The sequence below is a fragment of the Corvus moneduloides genome, chromosome 28, assembly GCF_009650955.1.
Source record: "Corvus moneduloides isolate bCorMon1 chromosome 28, bCorMon1.pri, whole genome shotgun sequence".
NCBI lineage: Eukaryota > Metazoa > Chordata > Aves > Passeriformes > Corvidae > Corvus > Corvus moneduloides.
Genome location: NC_045503.1, coordinates 291,936 through 310,696, shown reverse-complemented (window position 1 = coordinate 310,696; position 18,761 = coordinate 291,936). Strand labels below are relative to the sequence as shown.

Below are 18,761 nucleotides of genomic sequence, written 5' to 3'. Positions count from 1 at the left end.
CATGCCAACAGACTTGTGAACTTTGCCTCAGCACAAAGTTATGCCCTTGCAGAAGCTTCAGATCTCACTGTCTTGATGGAGCTGTGCTGTGCAGTGGTTTTTGGGAAGGGTGTGATGCTGTTTCCAATTAGTGCACGGTACTGGAGAGCTCAGTGATGACCTCCTGGCTCACCATTTGATCCCAAGAGAATGCAGGACTAGAACAATTGGGACTTTAGACTGCACAGGCCCTCATCTGTACTAGAGTGTTAGGACAGGCTTCTCACACAGCCCCCTGCAGCTCCTTTTGCATTAGGTAACAGGTGATGGAACTAGCAAAGACTAAGGCACGGTCACAGAGACCACTGTCTACCTAAGCTAGGTGGGAAAAATTTAAATTGCTGAGATAGTGGTGCCAAATATACTTGTCAGGTCCCACCAGCCAGCATAAGACATGTAGACAACTTTGTTCACAAGAACTGCTACAGAGTTCATGTGCCGAGTCTCAGGCAGAGCAGACTTAGACAAGTCCCCAAAGATTCAGCCACCAAAAGTGAACAGCTGCTCATTCCCCAAACCCCTTCCTCATTTTTGGTGCTTTAAAGTCTGCATCTCGGTATAGCAAGAGGTTTCTTCCGTCCCAACCCACCTGGCAGCGAGATCCACAACTTTCCCAGACAGGGCACCAGGCTAGGTGGGAGACCTGGCTTCCACACATGGCTCAGCTCCAGATGGGTTCAGACCCATGGCTGGAACACTTGTGGGATGCTCCCATAAAGAAAATGGGATTACTGCACAGCCAGTGCCACAAAATTCATACAGCCATACAGAAAAGTAAAAAGCCCCCTAAGCAAACATGTCTGAAAGCACTTTATTTTCAAGTAGTCATTCTGACAGTCTGGAAAGGAAACTCCAGTTTCAGTAAGTCCAAATACCCAATTATGTCCTCATAGTTTACCTTGTGTGAGAACGCTTTAGGTTCTATCACATCCCTCTGAATGTCCTAGCAGGTATGGAGATGTCCAGTCTGTCTCTGCGTCTGGCAAGCAGTGAAATCTTTTTATAAAATACAGAAGACTTCAAAAGAAGGGATTTGAAAAAAACTCACTACATGGGCACTGTTAATCTCCAGCACTCTCCTCTTCCAGATGCTGTATCCACTGCTGACCACATAGCACAAACCCACCTTTTCACGAGTGGTGTTTAAGCAGAAAACAATAGAGAGCTGCACCCCAAAGCAGACCCACATTCCCTGTTGCAGACATGCTCCTCCATCAAAAAAATGACACTTAGAATGTAGGCTCCAAGATGGACTGTGTGCCAGAGTCAAGCCAGAAACTACAGAGTATCACAGCCACACAACACGCTTTATTCCATACAGAAATGAACCTAAGTACTTCCCAACACTGTTCATCCCTCGCCGTACTTGCACAACTATTTGCAAGGCTGTCCTGCTCCCTAACACTGTGCCTGAGCTGAGTCAAAGCCTACAAGCCCAAAGATAGCCCACATAGTGCTATACAGATACAAGGAATGAAAGAGCCAAGGTTGCATGTGGAGAATCTTCTGGCAGCTTTTCCACTTATGAAAAGGGACCGGGTAACTTCCTGATGGATAGGTCCATGCCGGAATCCCGAGCAAGGGCATTGTGCTGCTGGCTTGGCTTGGCCCCTGTTTTCCACAGAAGGCTCCTTGCCTGTCGCAGCCCTTTTGGCAGGGATTTATCAATTGATATAATGCCTTGGGCCAGTCTGGACAGTTGGGAAGGGCAAGAAGTAAACCAAGAAGCTCATGGAAAAAATCACTCTCTCCTGGAGCTGGTGCTAATAAAAGCCAATGGATGCAAAAGGTTCAGCGAGGTTTTATTGCTCTGCCATGGCAGGGGCTGGGAAGGCAGCAGGATTTACCCCTAACCACCTGGACTGGCCGCTCGTCCCTTCCCCATATGGTCCCTCTCGGCCCGGAGGCTGGCAGGCGTCACATGTTGGCTCTCTCCCGCTGCAGCCGAGAATTGTAGGCTCGGGAAACTGTGTTCCAGGAGTCCATGTACCGGTCCATGCACATGGCGATGCACTTCTGCGGGACATAGAGCCTTAGCGGCCGCCCCGAGCTAGGGAGCCGCGAGTCCCCACTTCTCCCGCCCGTCCTTACCTGCTCGGAGTTGTCCAGGGCGCCGCCGGGCTTCCCGATGCACTTCCGAAAGCACTTGTCCGTCATCCGCTGCGGAGAGAGCCCGTGAGCGGGACCGCGGCCCGGGGGCTCCGGCCGCAGCCGCCGCCCCCGCTGCGAGGGGAGCGGAGCGGCCTGGCCGTCTCCCGCGACCCGCACCGGGACCGAGCCCGCCCCCTCTGACCTGCAAGAGCTCCTGTGCGTTGGCCACGGCGATCTGCACCTTCACCTGCTCCATGATGAGCCCCGGGTCCAGCTTCCCCCCGCCGCCTCCTCCGGAGCCGAAGTCGGAGCCGAAGCTGCTCTCCATGCCCAGAGACGCCGCGGCCGGGGGGCCTTGCGCTGCCGAAGGGAGAAATGGCGGCGCTCGGGACTGCGGTTCCCGGCGGGCCCCGCGCCGCCTCCGCCCCCGCGCCGGGCGGGACCGAGCGCCGCGCGCCGCCGGGGCCGCCTCAGCGGAGCCGCCGCCTCAGCGGAGCCGCTCCCCGGCCGGGGATGCCCGTCCCGCCGCCGCTCGTGGCCCGTGTCCCCGAGCGCTGGTGTCACCGCCGGCCGCGGAGGAGGCGGCCCCGAGCGAGCTCCCAAGGGATCCCCGGGGCTGGGCCGGGCCCGGGTCAGACAACAGCATTCGAGTACTAGGGCTCAGCTCAGCCCCACGAACTGAGGCAACGGGAAGGGGCTTTAAACCGGCAGCACCGAGACACAAACGCTGACCAGCTGCACCCCGTGGTGAAACACCGGCTCTGCTGGGATCCCTGCAAACTCCCCTGTGAGTTGTCTCCGGAATTCATCCCTCTGTTCTTCGAGGCTTCCTTCTGCCTTACATGACTCAGGTGAGAGGCCCATGCCCTTAAAGTCTGCCTCAATTCCATTACACTTACCTCCATTAAGTAAGAATGCTGTGGGACGAGGTAGAAGCAAATGGAAGAGGACAATGCTACGGAGTTCTTTTTCATGGGTGAGATGTGATGTGCAGGTAGGAGATGGCATGAGAGGAGGGGACTGGGTATGACAGCAGAGCTAAAGCCAAAACTGGGCTCATCTTCACTAGCTCAAGCCTACACTCCAGAGTACTGCAAACCATATCATCCCGTCTTTGGATCTGCCCACTTCAAACAGAATTCATTCCTACCACCTTGCAGAAGCATCATCAGCTAGCACTAACAACGGGGCAGCTGCCTAAGATACAATTTTAACATGAGTACGGACTGGAAAGTGGGCTGGAAGCTGAGCCAGGCTGGCAAATGCGTTAGCTTGTGGCAATGCTTCTGGCCATCCCTAAGAATCCATCACTGCCAGGGACTGGTATCTGCTCTCATTCTTATTTAGCATCAAGTAAGTTAAATCGAAAAACCCCTTCAGTGCAGGGGTGATGAGAAAGCAAGGGAAGGTTTATCTGCTCCAGCTCCTGATATTCTTCCCCCTGCTTTTGTTGGTACTGATCAGAGAGGACAGCACGTTCTACTAGCGCTGTGTCACATTTACGGAAAGCGTTCGCTTGCTTCTGGAGCGCACCCCACGATCCCCAGAGCACATTCTGTGATTCAGCTGATCACTGTTAGGAGCACAGCTCTTTGTGTCCTCTCTCCACACTTACTAAAGGCCTCCTTGGATGAATTCTCTCAAACAGCCCACATGACCTGTGTGTTGGTTAATAGACAGAAGGAAACCAATAAAATGCAAAACATTTATTCGAGTGTGTTGTACAAAAAGTTTCCAGTCATAAAATGTATATTACAAATCATTGAAAAAGACAAGACATTTGGCATGCATATTCTAAAAAGAAAAGAAAAACCACTTTGAAATGATAAAGTCTAGATCATGATGTAGTTTTTCTGAGTTTCAAGTGAATATTTTATAATTTTGCCTTTGTGTTTCTGTTACCAATCTTTTTAATAATTCCCTATTTAAAAAACTTGAACCTTCCAAAAACTCATCTGCAGCAGCTGACTGGAGGTGGTTACTGCAGTGCCCTCAAGCCAGACCTATCTAAATCAAAATTTTGTTAAAAAATAAAAATCATAATTCAAGTCACAAGGCATCACTGCTATGAAAATAAGAGATCAACTGTATTTTGTGCCCAAATGGAAAGCAGTTTGGCTTAAACTTGCTCAGAATAGATTATTGCTTGTAATTTTAGTGTAATGATCTGGGTTGCTGAATATACAGTAACATCTGCCTTACCAAGATGGACTTGTCACTTCAGTAATAGCTAACTAGAAAAGCTGGAAGTTCAATAAACCACATCTTATTATCTCGAACTCCAAGTCAATTCACTGCTTGTGCTATTCTGAATGGAAGCTTTGAATATCGAGCATCCTTTTCACTCTAGACCTTAGCATTTCAAGAAAGGCATGTTTACAAATAATAATTGCATGTAAATATGGTCTTGTATAAAAAAAAACAACAAACACCTTTAAATAATTTTAAAACTGGTTTAAAGCTAAGCATATTGAAGGGCAAATAAAAATTCTGTTTCCCAGGCCATTTTAAATGAGAAAACAATCTCTCCAATATAATTTGTCCCGACATTCAGCTAAAACAGTGCTTTGAAAAATGCAATCACTATCTCACCTTCCGCTCACTGGTTCACAAGGCTTTGCTCACACAGAGTTTGGACCCAACAGTGTCAATAAAATGCAGGATCAAATATGGATATGCCTTTGTTTAGAGATAAGACTTTCAAAAGAAGATACACAAAGAAGAGATAGAATGGTTTAACAGTGAAGACATGAGAAAAGTGGCTACAAGAGATCTAGAACATACAGCATGCATGTTTTCCTACAGCATCAAAACCTTTCTGATGCACATAAAGTAACAGATTCTTCAATGCCCTGGGATGCAGAGAGGATTTTTATAGGTCTGTTCTAACCTGCAACCTCTGTTCAGGTTGCAGTTAAAGGGCCTTTATACAAGATGACCATTAAAGAAGAAAAAAAAAGGTGTATAAAAGCCAGTAAGATCCCTGAACTGAACATGAAGTGTCCCGTTGCTCAAGGACAGACACCACACGTAGTGATCTTTCACAGTACAGTACTGCTTCACACTGCAGTACAATTCCCACATTACTGCCAGCTTGCACACATGCTCAGCTGGCTTTTACATCACAGGAAGCAGATATTTATATTCTTCCTGAGACTTTTGGTTCCTGCTACAAACACAGACTATGCAGCCAACTCCCCATCTAATGGCAACACAGAGCTGAAGACAAGTGAGCAACATGTCAGTGCAAATGATGGGTTCTGTCAGAGCCAAGCTGGAGCCCTGTGTAGGCATAAAGAGACCTGCTGGGAAATAGAGCTGTGAAGCAACAAGGGAAACTGGAAATACAGCTGTGCAGCAGCAAAGGAATCACAGGAAATATGGAACAAGGGAATCCCAGCCACGCCCGCTCCTTGCAGTATGTCACTGCAATGCAACAGTTAAAAGGAACAAATGCAGAAGCAAGGGAGACAAAAGTGGCATGAAATGCCAGGGACTCTGAGGCTACACCTCACTCCAGAAGACACCACATTCCTGACAGGTCTGCAGATGGATAGACTTGTTCTGAGACAAGTATTTTCATGTGGCATGAGCTTAGGAGGAGGCAGGATACATCTATTGTATTTTATATGATATTCTGTTATGATCTACACATAGGAAAAACTATTTACTATTTCATCCAGAATAAGGTTGTATTTCTGGAATAAGAACATCCATATGGATAGTTATGCTCAATTAACTACTCTGATAAAAGCTTCATTTCCCTCATCAGGGACACCTTAAAATCACTTTTCTCCAGACAAGTCAAATCTATTTCTCCTTCAAGCTTTATGCCAGGTATCAGCACTGGAGTAGAACTGCTGTCCACGTTCTAATTTCGTCAAGACTGGTTCATATATAGGATCAAAGAGAAAAAGGGGGAAAGGCGACACTGGATTTCATTTGGACAAAAAGCTTTAAATATCCTGAAAATTGAAAGAAATCCTTGAAAGATGGAAAAAAAAGAAACAATGCTTTTTGGGCTGGTAAAACTACAAAACTGCCTCCCAGTCTGGCCAGGACAGTGCTGTTAGACTGAAGCTCAGCATCAAAAGCAAGAGGCTGGGATGGTGGCTGGAGAAGGCGACACACAAAAAAGAAAGTACATGGAATACAGTAGTTCTTCTGTGTCTTGTAATTTACAGCCAGGAGTTATTTATCATATTTTTAGTGGCCTATTAAAAAGCACTGTGGTAACAGAATCATCCACATTCAGACTGTTGGCTTTTCCCACAGTGTCAATAACAGGTTTATTTGACCTGTATATACCTAAACATGGTCCTGAAGAATCAAATAAACTGTTTCCAAAGTTAAAGGACACAGTTCCAATTCTAAGGACAAATTCTGCAGACTGTTACTCAAGGGCACAGTGCTCATCACAAGAGATCTGCAAGCACCAGTTCTTAAGGCTACAGGAAGACACATTCCCCATACAGTAGCTGTTAAGAAAACTATGGCTCAGGTAGCAAGAGGTTCTTCATTCGAGCTGCCTTTCTGAGGCCATTCTTTACAGGAAACAAACAAAGAAAAAACCACAGAAAAAATGCAAATTAACTGCATGTTCATTGCTTTAGTATTTAAGATCACAAAATAATCTTAAATTTACAGGACAATCATAAAGGAATAAGCAGTCTGAAAACTGGCCAATGTAAAAAAATAAATACAGATCTTTAGGGGAAAAAGCAAAAAGCCCTCAAACACTATGTCAGTAGAAGCTGTGGGTCAGAAAGGGAAATGGTGTCCAGTGGTTGGAAGGTGTGTTGCAAAAATAAATTTACACTGATTGCATTCATTTGCATAACAGTGAATTTAGAAAAGGTAATTGTAACAGTATGTCTGAGAAACATAATTTCACTAGATACATCTTACAGAGAAAGAGACATGATTTACTACATATTTAACCTTCTACTCAAGCAGAGTGGGAAAATTACATTAGAAAGATGGCCAAGTACATCAATGCAGTTATCCCATCAGCCCAAACAGCCAAACCTTCATCCTGTTTTTTTGTAATGGGTCTTTCTGATCATGGATTAAAACGTAATTCTAAATGTCTAGTCAGCAACTCAGTCATCCCATTCAAATGGAGAAAAGTAGCATCTTTGATTTATTTTTAAATGGTAAAATAAATCCTGAAGCTTAAAGCCCCTTTTGTTCCCACCCTGCTTGCATAACAAAGCCATCAGCCAGAGCCACTAAACTGACTTTCTAGGTTATATCTGTCAGTCACGATACTGTTCAGAGAACATAATGTCCGAAAGCCACCGAAAACATCCAAACCTTGTCACTTGTCTGATGAGTCTTAACTATTTGAATGACACGATCAGAGTTCAAGAGTGCAGGTAAGAACAGGATTCTATGCTGGAATCAAAGGGTATCCAAATTTTGTATCCAAACTAGTAGCTGAAAAAACATTTGCATTCTTTGGAGCAGTCAAGTATTTTCCCTCGTGCTTAAGGATGAACACTAACCCTTAGGGGACTCAAGAGTTATCTCCAGAGAAATGCAGCAGCAGAAACCTTAAGCTAAATGGACACTGTCAGATAAAAAATGCATCCTATTAAAATAAAAATCACGTGCTGCCCATACAACACATATAGAAAATGTGTTTTTTATTATTCTCCTTTCACTCCTTGTTAGACTTTGCCTCGAGCACTTGAATGCTGCATCACTTACGTCCTTAACGGAGGCAGTTCCTTTGACTATTTAAAAGGCATTGAACTATTTCTGCCATATTTTGCAAATATTGCTCCTTAGGATATCTGACAATGCCCCTTTGAACACAAGAGAAGTATGAACAAGCTGTATCTTGCTCTGATTAACAAAGTCAACATTTACATGGGATAACCTTTAAAATTCCCAATATTTATCATTGCCAAAAGTATAAATATGTTTTACTTCTAAAATCTTAATCAAATATCCTTAAAGCTGAATACGTCAAAAGGATTAAATCATAAATACTGAATATCACAATTTGTGTCCATGATTTAACTTGTGACAATGGCAAAATCCCTAAAAATCAAACATTGCGAACTCCGGGTTTGACACTTCCAACTTAGGATGGTGTGTATATTCAGGAAGCAGAACCCACCATCTTCTGAAATGATGACATGGAGCTCATGTGTGACAGACCCAGATGTTTTACCATTAGGCTGTCAAATCTTGGAGAAAGACACGATGGCAAGGTCCTGAGTCAAAAATGCCTACAATGAAGCTTCCCTGTGTCATTGCAATTGTGGAGCAGCACTTTAAATGAATCTGGGGTCTAATTTTCCTAAGCTGGGAATTGCTGAGGGTACCAGGCAGAATACTAGCATTTCTACAACTGTGGAGGAAACACTCTGTGAATCTCTCCCAGGGCCCTGCAGATGAACACACTTCATTGAACTTCTTTTCTGGGGGTATTATACTGGTTGTATATGTAATTATCCATTTACCATACACTCAAGGAGTCTCATCTCATTTTAGCTAAAAATCTCTTTTCTGCTTTAGGTTTCTATGTAAGACTTTAAACTCTGTATGGGGAAAAATATTGTATTCCAATATAGCGTTTCAACAAAGAGGGAAAAATAAAGAAATCTATTAAAAATTCTGGCAGTTTTGTTCAGTAAAGTTTTTTTCTGAAATTTTTTTTATAAAAATGTACCAAGGCGTAAACGTCAAAGAAATCAGGTGATGCATATAAAAATAGTTTTCAGTGGCTCTGGAAGGAAAAAATAGCAAAAATAAAAGGAAATAAATGAAGGGGAAAAAGCGCAAATAATAGTTTCTTTCTTCTCTTTTCACATCACTGAGCATCCTCTAGAGGTTGTTCTGGGATCCCCCTAAAATAAGATAGGCAGAGTTGAATTCAATTCTTACCAGCTATTCAGATTGCAAGCCTAGACTGGTTATCATCTCAGTTGTCAAAAGCACTTTTTTAGTAGTTTAGTTATATTAAGGGAACATCACTACTCTAGAGGAAGGAGAGCACATGCCCCAGTTTGCTGCCAGGACTGACACACTGCCCCTCTGGTTGTGCTTTCCTGCAGTGGGTTGACTGGTTAGTCCCCATATTTCCAACAGTGATACAGATGACAAATTAATGATGTCATTAGCTCGAGACCAGCAAGTTCCTTTATTTCAAATGCTGATTCCATTTGAGAGAGATCTCTGCTGTACAGCTTTTTTGGGTAAGAAAAATCAGTTGCTTTATACTACAAATACACTGCTCAATCTCTTTGGGACCAAAAAAGCTTTGAGAACTCAGCTGCAAACCTGCACAGAATGGGTTCTTTGTGAAAAGAGCTACTGATGACCACTGATCAGAGGAACAAATCACTTGAGTTTCAAATTTAAAATATTTTCTGATATCACCTATATATCTTTCTCCTTTTTTTGCTCTGTCAACTGCTGGTCACTTATTTCACATTATTAAACTAAGGGTTATCAAAACATTGAGGTGGTATTATTAAGAAAAAACAAGTTTATTTCAGGTGTAGAAGATATATTGTATCAGAAAATAAACCAATAAGCTGAAGCTTGCAGCAAGAGAAGTACCACGCATTCCTGGCTTTCAGTGGTTATCTGGTAATATTCTGCTTCCAGCAAGAATGTCCCAGCTCTGTTGTACAGAGCAGCAGATACTGAACAGGAGGAACACTGCCTGCTAATACTGCAAATGTGTGATCTGAAGCACAGATACCCTGAGCTGGCATCAGCCACTGCCTGAGCTGTACCAGGATGGATCCCAGCAGTAACTCCTGGCAGCACCGCTCACATTGTCCTCTCTCTGTGCACTGCAATGTTGCAAGCAACCATTGGAAGAAAGGACCAGGAAGCTCAGAGCTGACAAAAGTTGAACGGGACCCCCTCCTAAATCTTATGCCTGATTGATCCAACTAATGAGGCACAAGTTAAATATCTTCTCTGCATCTGATTACCTGTTGGTTGAAAAGGTCTTCTTCTCCATATTCTGCTTCGTCTTCTTCCTCTTCATTCTCTCGCATGACTACTGATTTAGTAACGCTTCTCACTGCAACTTCCTACACAAAATGACAGATAAGGAGATGGCCAGGAGTCATTATCTATCCATTAAGTTTTTGCTATACCATCAATATAATATCCTTATTAAATTTTGGAGAGTTTAAAGCAACTTAGCCTAGATTTAACACTAGCTATGCAAGCAAATACTGGTAATATCCTGCAAACCACAACATCATTCCTATTTCTGTGCACTAAAAGGCATGGTAATGTAATTCACTCACTTGAATTCTCTTTCATTACCCTGGGATTTAAGAGGAAGCAGATGTGTTTCAGGTGATTAGTAGTCAGTTTTACACAAGGTCACAGCAGACACAGGTAAGAGCTGACTGAAACACAGTGTAATGTGAGAAACTAAACTTTCTCAGTATGATTACACAACATTAAGAATATTTGCAATTTCTAATAAATATTTAGTATCAATTGCATATGTTGGTTATCAGCACAGTCTTACAAGCCAGGCACTAAAGAGAATTCTAAAACCCCAGGAAGCTTCCTTTATTACTAAATTATTTTTAACACTTCTAACTAGTAAGAAATTCTTCTGCCTAGTTGCACCATGGAAATCACAGGTGAAAATCTCTAGTTGTGGAAAATGTTGCCCTTAACATACACTCCTAAGGTAAAGGTAACCACAGTGAAAACAGACATGAATTTGAAATTTTTTCAGATACTAGTTTGACCACACAGTTTGAATACTGAGTGTTAGCTTTCTATTTGTACAAATTACCCCCACTCCTACCTAATCCTGCACACAACGTTGTTCTGGGAAACTGCCAGCGAGAAAGGCAACACAAAAACTGATACAACTGTGGTCTGTTTCCTTTTCCTACTGCTATCAGATTGCTGGGATGGTTATGAGTAACAGCCAAGGCACGATTCTCTCTTGCAAGTCATCTGCAGGGATGGTTTTAAAAAAATTAGCTGTGAGCAGATGTAAGACAATGCAAAATGCTCAGGAACATCTGCCCAATGAGAACTTATGATATGCTTCTAACATGGAAAGGACAACTATTTTCCTACATTTACACTGCACCTCAGAACACCATAGGGACTATATAATGGAACTTCAAATTGCCAGAAATGCTTCTTTTCTTTGTCTCTTTTGAAAGTACATACTGCAATTCTAAACAAATTCTCTACTAGCAGCATATTCTTCTAAAGCAGGAAAAAAGTGTCTATGGGCATAATCATGACAATCATAGTCTTCAAAAATATCCCAAAAATGTCAGAGATATGTACAGACTTAATTATTTCAGTGTTATAAACTGACATATTAGAAGACAATAGGGGAGATCTTACAATCAGGATCTTGTCATTGTGTCCTGTCACCCCACCCTCAAATTAAGAGTGGGAGATAACCAGCCCATGGACACAACCTACCTCTCCTTCAGAGTTCACGAGGTAAGTGCGGATATTTCCACCAGTGCCCCAGCTGCCTTGATTCTTCCACACGAGAACAGAAGGGGGGCTATGAGATACGCCTGCATCTGCTCCCCAGATCTAGTGAGAACAACAATCTGTAATTAGCTGTTTATCCAACCTTTTCCTTTAAATATACATATCCCCCTAATTCTCCTACTTCACTCTACGTACCAAGTTTTTTTTTCTGAATTCCAATGGCAGTTTTGCCCTACTTTTAACTACACTATTACTTGTAGTAAGGTATTAAAAAAATCTAATATTGCAGTCATCAATTCTTTTCTGAACAAATTTCTTCTACGACTGTCTCAATAACCATACTTTATGGAGCCAAGGCAAAAAGCAGCATGTAGTGTATCAACCTAACCTTTTATATGTATCTGAACAATTGATACTTACTTAGAAATAGCTGCATGTGATTAAAAGATACATTTGTTTCTCCTTAAAAGAACATGTTGCAGACTGAAAATAAAATGTAAAATTATTGAAAAGCAGCTGTTCTACCACAGTTAATGCTGAGAAAATCCAGTCTTAGCTACAGTCTACTAGTCTGGATGAATCCTCTGAACTATTCCCATTTCTTTAAGAGGTTGACCAGGATTAGGGTTCCAAACCTGGGCAAAGTTGTTTGGAAACAAACAGTCCTTGATTAATCCCCCAAAATATCTTTTTCTTCAACTTTCTCTGTGTCCAAAAAAAAAAAAAAAAGTCTTAAATACTTAAGTACTAATACAGAAATTCATTTTTTGTTCTGCATTTTTATAACTGAAATCCTGCTCCTCTAAAGTGAGATTCATGAACCCCGAAGTTACACCCCAAATCAGGCTGTAGCAAACTTCAAGATTTCCAATTGCCACAGCATCAACAGAAGAATATGTTGTTGACATACTGTAAATACAACTTACTGTAACAGTCTGCCCAGCTCTGAGGACATACTTAGGAGTAAATTTGTAAGCAATTTCTTCTCCATCTCCAATTTGTCTTTTCAGTCTCCAGTTACCCAAAGACTGATCCTAACAGAGAGAATCAGAAAGTTATTCAGAGCGAACAAAACAGAACAAACAGGCATCAGAGACTAGGTCTTTGTTATTAAAATAATGGGAATATAAATTTATTTATATGGTTGTTAGACATTTGCATTCTACCTTGAAAGTATTTGGTTATATCCAGTTAGAGTCTAAAGTGTAAATCCCATAAGGTCATTCAGCAAAATTTTAAAAGATATCCATTTCACACAACAAAGTTCTGCTAGACAGCAGGCTGTTTCTGTGAGCAATGTCCCAGCACACATTTACACATTTGGGACACAAATTGTGTTCTCTTCCTCCAGCAAACATTACACTCATGTTAACCAACCATTATGCTCAACTTTTCAAAGTTGATTCCTGGAGTTGATTCCCATTAATTCTTGGAGGATGCTGCACCTTGAGATGCTGCTCCTGCTCTCCACATGGGTGTACCTACTCATGCTGCAAAGGGCTGTGTAACATCTCAGTTTAGCTCCTCCTTGTTTTCTATGAGATCTGTGATGCTCACCTTCTCCGAGTTGTTCTTAAGCTGAACATATTTGCCCTCCAGGTCTATCTCTTCTATGCTGATACTTCCTGTAGCTGAAGCTTGCTGGGACATTTGAAAACTACTGCTACTGCTGCTGCCACTGATACTTCCAGTGCCGATCCCGCTTGTTCCACTGCCGGAAAGCTCCTCTGCTTCAATACGTTTTCTCTTGCCTCGGGAAGAGCGAACAAGTGAAGTGCTGCTGCTGCTGCTGCTGGAGGTAGCCCGAGAGACTGTGACACGGGAGGAGGGACTTGGAGAGAGCTTCAACCTTAACACAATCAAGAATGCATTTTAATGAATTTATCCAGAGAACCACAGACAAAGCTACAATATCCCCAAGTAACCAGACTGTAATGTGCTCCGAGGCTGACAGCAGCCTCACTCTCAATATCAAGAGGACTTCATACACAAGGAGGAGGGGGCTACCCATCCCTGAGGAATGTTCTGGCAGTATGACCATGTGACGCAGAAAGCAGTGCTACTGAGAGCAGCACAGATCACTTAACCCCTCCCTCCAGTACAGCTACTACTAAACACACTATTCTCAGGCCCCATGATTTAAAACCACAGAAATACAAGCACTTGAGTAAAAAGATGATATGAAGACCAAGCACAGAATGATATATTCCACTCTACTCCAAGCCCATTATAAAAACCCAAAATAAAGACAGTGTTCAGTTGAGAACAAGTGTTCCATGCAACACACTGTGGTGTGAAGCCAACTTCAGTGAAAGAAAATCTGGGCATTCCTGCACAAGTGGTAAAAAAATAAGTGCAAGAAATGAAAATAACACTTGTAAGTCCTGAGAAAAGAAAGTGGAATCTGTATGTACCTTTCCTCTTCTCCTTCCAGGAGTTTTCGGTAAGCACTGATCTCCATGTCCAGTGCTAATTTAACATCAAGCAGTTCTTGGTACTCTGTAAGCTGAAGCTGCATCTGGTCCCTCATGTCTGTCATTTCCCTCTCCTTTGCATCCAGCATCTTCCTAAACTTCTCCCGTTCACCAGCCATCATTTCCTCCAGTTCCCGAATGCGATCTTCTGCTGCACTGGCCTAGGCACACAGCACAAGAAAAAGACCACTTGGCATCCATGCAAGTCCACTCAAAAAGTTAAAAGCCTTCTCCCTCCCAAATGAACATAACAAAGATCTCTCTATGTAAAATTCAGAAAATATGAAGGGTCAGAAATGTTAATATATTCACACAAAACAGCTGTGTGTTTGACCCAAAAGCAAATTTAGTCCCTTTACCTGTTTCTGAAGACCAGAAAGCTGGTAGCTGAGAGCTTCTATCCTCATGCGAGCCTCCTTCAGCTCCTCTCGAGCTGCACCAGCAGCTTTGTCATTTTGGTCAGAGGACAATTTGGCATTCTCCAGCTGAAAGGAAAGTTTTATACAGCTCACTTGTACTGAGTTAGAAATCCAGCAATATACTTTTGGTAAAAAAATAGCAACTGTTTAATTTTAAAAATTTTAAATGGTCTGGTAAGTTTAGGATAAGAAGTGCATAACATTAAGAAATGCTCTAAGGACCAGGAAAATCTATTTCAGATCTGTTCCTAGAGGATTTGCTTATGCTGTTAAAAAAATACTCTATTAGCCCTTCCATTATACAAGCAACCTTAGTTTCCAAAAAACTGACCACGTGCTCTGCTTGTTTGTCCTAAGGCAAATCACACTGGGTGACAGCAAAGGCTGCCTACCTAATTCCTGTCCTGGTCCAACAGTTCCCTGGATGCCCAGAGACTAACTCAATAAAATATTCCACAGGTATTATGTCTCTGCTGGCCATTTGCAACTCAGGGACTTCCTAAGTCAGAGACAATATTTTGCTGCTTACTACCTCTCCATGGATTTCTCAGGCAGGAATTTGTCTCTGCTTTTTGAATTTTTGGGGCAAAGAGTTTAGCTCTATATTAAAGAACAATCCTTTTTGTTTCTTCTCAATCTGCCACTGGACATTCACTGTTCCTGCTCCTACTGAAAAAATAATAAACCATCACTCCCTATTCACCTTCCCCCATGCCATTTATCCTTTTACAGACATCCATTCTATCTTCCACTTCTCTCAACGTGTCTCTTTTCCAGGTGAAAGTTTTATTTAAAGTTTTCTCATGCATGACTTGTTTCCCACTCTAAATTGTCTTTGTCAGTCTGGTATTACTCTGTAGTACCTTTGCAAGAAGGAATAAAACTACCCACGGCACTCCAGACGACATCCTGTCCCAAAGGCAAAACAATGGGTTTGGTTTTATTCTCTTTCCCTAATAGTTGTCAATATATGATTTGGTTTTAATTTTTGTTAAATTCACCTAGTGAACAAGCTTCATTTCTAGTGGTTAATTTTAACCAAAACAGAGAGAGCAAAACCAGAACTGTTACATGGTAAGTTTCATGAAAGCAGAGAGCTAGAAAAAGCATCCTTTGCATGCCTTGCAGCTGGACTTCAACAATTTTGCCACACCATGGAATCCACTCAAAAACTAAACCGATCCAATTCTAAGAATAGTTCCAGGGAGAAGATGTTCTTTAGCCACACAGCACAAAGCTTTATAAAATCAGTCTTCATTAGCTCTGCTATTCACTAGGTTCTGAGCAGCACACACAGAGCCTTCTTTACAGATTTTGAAGGAACTTCAACTACACACTCCATTACTTCTTGTAAAGTTTAAAATTAAAAAATATTTGAAGTCTGACAACCATTCATAACCTTACAGTCATGCTGGCATAGTGCCAAATACTCAGAATTTCTATTGCTTATTATCACAGATCATGATGATCTTTCTTAGAAGCCCCTCTTAAGTATTCAAAAGTCACAATAAAGTCTCCCTGGAGAGTTCTCCTGTCCAGGCTGAACACCCCATCTCTCTCAGCTCTCTCCATAATAGAGGTGCTCCAGTCCTCGGAGCCTCAGAGACCTCTATTAGTTTGTGGCCTTCCCTGGACTTTCTCCAGCAGCTCCACATCTGTCCTGTGCAAGAAGTAAGCTTTTACCCAAGACCGTCTCATCCTGGAGCTGCTCAGTAGCTAAACCTAATGATTTGCTTTGACATCATATTCCTTCCCAGCTTTGGTCCTCCAACAGGGACACATCTTTGTTCAGAAATCACAGAATGAAGTTCACAGCTAAACCCTTCCCTTCATATTCCAACTTCATCCATAACAACCATCTTTTATGCAGGGAAAAAGCAGCTTAATTTGTTCATTCCCCTATTCAAAGCTTGTACTTTTTCATTCTCTAAGTCTGTATATTGCAGCCTTTTCTTAAATTTTTTTTTCTAAGCATCTTCTATCCTGGATCCCCTTCAGACTGTGACAAGTCAATCCAAATAGCTCCTTGTATAAAGTATTACATGTTCCAGAGTTCTGTGAATAATTCCAACACTGCCAACTGTACTTAATTTTGGGGTTTTAGTATCTATTATCTATAGTGTTGCTGCTGTAAGTTAAATATTTGTAGATCTGTGTTTCTCAAACCAAATAATCAACCTGAAGAATTCAAAGGGAGTCTCAGTGAAGGGTGGGGAGACCAATGTTAGCAGTACCATCATTCTTCCAGACAAGAGAACAAGAAGTGGCTGTAACTATCGACAACAGCCACAATTGCCATGATGGGGCTCTGAGCAGCCTGGTCTAGTTTAAGACGTTCCTGTTCAAGGCAGGGGGCTGGACTAGATGGCCTTTAAAGGTTACTTCCAGCCCAAACCACTCTACAATTCTATGATTTCCAAATTATATACCATGGTTTTCATCACCAAAGCTGGTCAAGAAAGGTCTGATGTCTTGCCTGAAGTTTCCCTGTCACCAAAGAAATCACAGCTGCATCTAGTAATTTTCCAGTCCAGAACTAACTTAGATCATTGAAATGTAGCCAGGCTTAGACATATTCATAAGTGTATTGGCATGATTAAGAACACTGCAAAGACCACAGTAAGAGCAAAGTGACAATGCACCCTTAGACAAGAAGGCCCTTCCAGTGTGTCTGTATTAGTTTGCAAGCTCACTGCATCCAAGCAAAAGCCTATACTGAAACACACCTATTCCCAAGCTCTCCAATCCCCCCTCCAGCTTCTTATGCACAACATATTGCACATGTTGCAAGTCTTCTCTACCCCCTCCATTTGTGAGGAAAAACTGGATCTACTGACATAATAAAAGAACCCTTACAGCAGAAGACATTGTCTAAACACCTACTGCATGACATCCACTGTTCCCACTGTGTCTTCTGCAGAGACCAAAACCAGCCACACATGTATTCTCACTAACTGACCTCTCTTGACTAAAGCTATTGCTTGCTATTACCTCTGGCTATACCCTCCCTGGAAATGCACCAGCACACAGGTCCCAGGGAAGGCATTTGAACACTGGGACAAAACTTCCTCAAGTTATAGTTACTGGTCTCCTTAAGAGCAGTAGAGCTGGTAGAAGTGGTTTTTATCTCACAAACTGTGCTTCCAGTCTGACAGTGCTGTGGACAGCAGTTGTTACCTTAGCCTGATAGGTCTGCTCCAGCTCCATCTTATACAGTTTGACTTGTTCATCGTGTTGGTTTCGCAGATCCTCCAGAGCCTGAGTCATTTTGGATTCATACTCCTGTTGGCGGCTTGTGTCCACCTCGATCAAACGATGTTCATGTCGTTTTCTTGTTTCCCTTATTTCCTACATACACACAAAAGAAGAGGGACAAATTCCCAGACTAAGGTAAACAGTGCAAGCAGTTACAGTCAGACAACAATTAACTACTGCAGCACTAACTATTTAGTATAATGGCGCTAAGTACTACAGGCATTTAAGCCTGGGAATTGCTGCATGCACTAACAGATTCAAGTATCAGGATGTAATTCTTAAAAGTGATCCAGCTTAAAACCAGCTTCAGAAATAGCCATATACTGTCTAAGTAAGGAGCTGGTTTATGCTACAAAAGTCAAAATGGGGGGAAGGGAGGTGAAAAAACCATCAAGTTTTCCATAGCAAAGAGATTCCATATGCTGCACTACAAACTCTGTCCTTCTTAATAAACATCCTGACATCACAATAGCGGTCTACACGGAGTCAGATGAAAATGAACACCTTTTGTGAACATTATATATATATATTAAAAAATCATTACAGGGATAAACTGCATCTTCAAATTTCACTCTTAAACACATGCTGATCTCATATATTTTCTATATACTTGATGACCCTTCTCATACGATTTTGATTAGAGTATTAATAAAGTAGGAACCCAAGCAATCCTGAGAACACAATTTTTTATGATTAGAGTTTGTACTAAGAAATTTTCATTTTTAGAAATGTATGAGTTTTCTGTGCCTAAGAACACTGGTTCCAAACTAGTAAGGTAAGGCTTACTCATGCACTTATTCATGCAGAGACCTGGCCAGGTCTGAATGTGTGGTATGAGAAAAACAATTTCTTCCTTCAGGGCAGGACAAACAACCAAGGAGTGGTTCTGAGTACTGGGAGGAGGCCTGAAGTTAGCAGCAGGGCCATGAAGAACAACAGCAAGTGAAGCAAGGCTCAATTTTGCCAAACTGGAGTCATAACAGGCTAACACAAATTCAAAGCAACTTTACTAGCTGTTTTGCAG

At 42.2% G+C, this 18,761-nt stretch overlaps 2 protein-coding genes and 1 long non-coding RNA gene across 3 annotated transcripts in view; 1 reads left to right on the top strand and 2 right to left on the bottom strand.

The window, feature by feature from the left end:
- Positions 1-1,327: 1,327 nt before the first annotated feature.
- On the bottom strand, positions 1,328-2,542 carry TIMM13 (translocase of inner mitochondrial membrane 13). The gene is made up of 3 exons (XM_032092976.1): positions 2,333-2,542; positions 2,131-2,199; positions 1,328-2,055 (listed from the first exon to the last, which is right to left on the bottom strand). Exons 1-3 carry the CDS (start codon positions 2,456-2,458, stop codon positions 1,957-1,959), a joined length of 294 nt encoding a protein of 97 aa, XP_031948867.1. The 5' UTR covers positions 2,459-2,542; the 3' UTR covers positions 1,328-1,956.
- Positions 2,543-2,585: 43 nt separating this feature from the next.
- Positions 2,586-18,406, top strand: LOC116436075. The gene is made up of 2 exons (XR_004236918.1): positions 2,586-2,981; positions 13,189-18,406. It is a non-coding gene; the product is annotated as an uncharacterized LOC116436075 (long non-coding RNA).
- Positions 3,822-18,761, bottom strand: part of LMNB2 (lamin B2) — a 37,157-nt gene continuing 22,217 nt past the window's right edge. Inside the window, exons 5-12 of the mRNA XM_032092956.1 lie at positions 17,660-17,830; positions 14,423-14,548; positions 14,004-14,224; positions 13,147-13,438; positions 12,516-12,623; positions 11,572-11,691; positions 10,089-10,190; positions 3,822-8,990 (exon numbers count right to left, since the gene is read on the bottom strand). Of these exons, the coding sequence (XP_031948847.1) occupies positions 8,949-8,990; positions 10,089-10,190; positions 11,572-11,691; positions 12,516-12,623; positions 13,147-13,438; positions 14,004-14,224; positions 14,423-14,548; positions 17,660-17,830 (1,182 nt within the window). The 3' untranslated portion in view covers positions 3,822-8,948. The remainder of the gene's footprint in view (positions 8,991-10,088; positions 10,191-11,571; positions 11,692-12,515; positions 12,624-13,146; positions 13,439-14,003; positions 14,225-14,422; positions 14,549-17,659; positions 17,831-18,761) is intronic.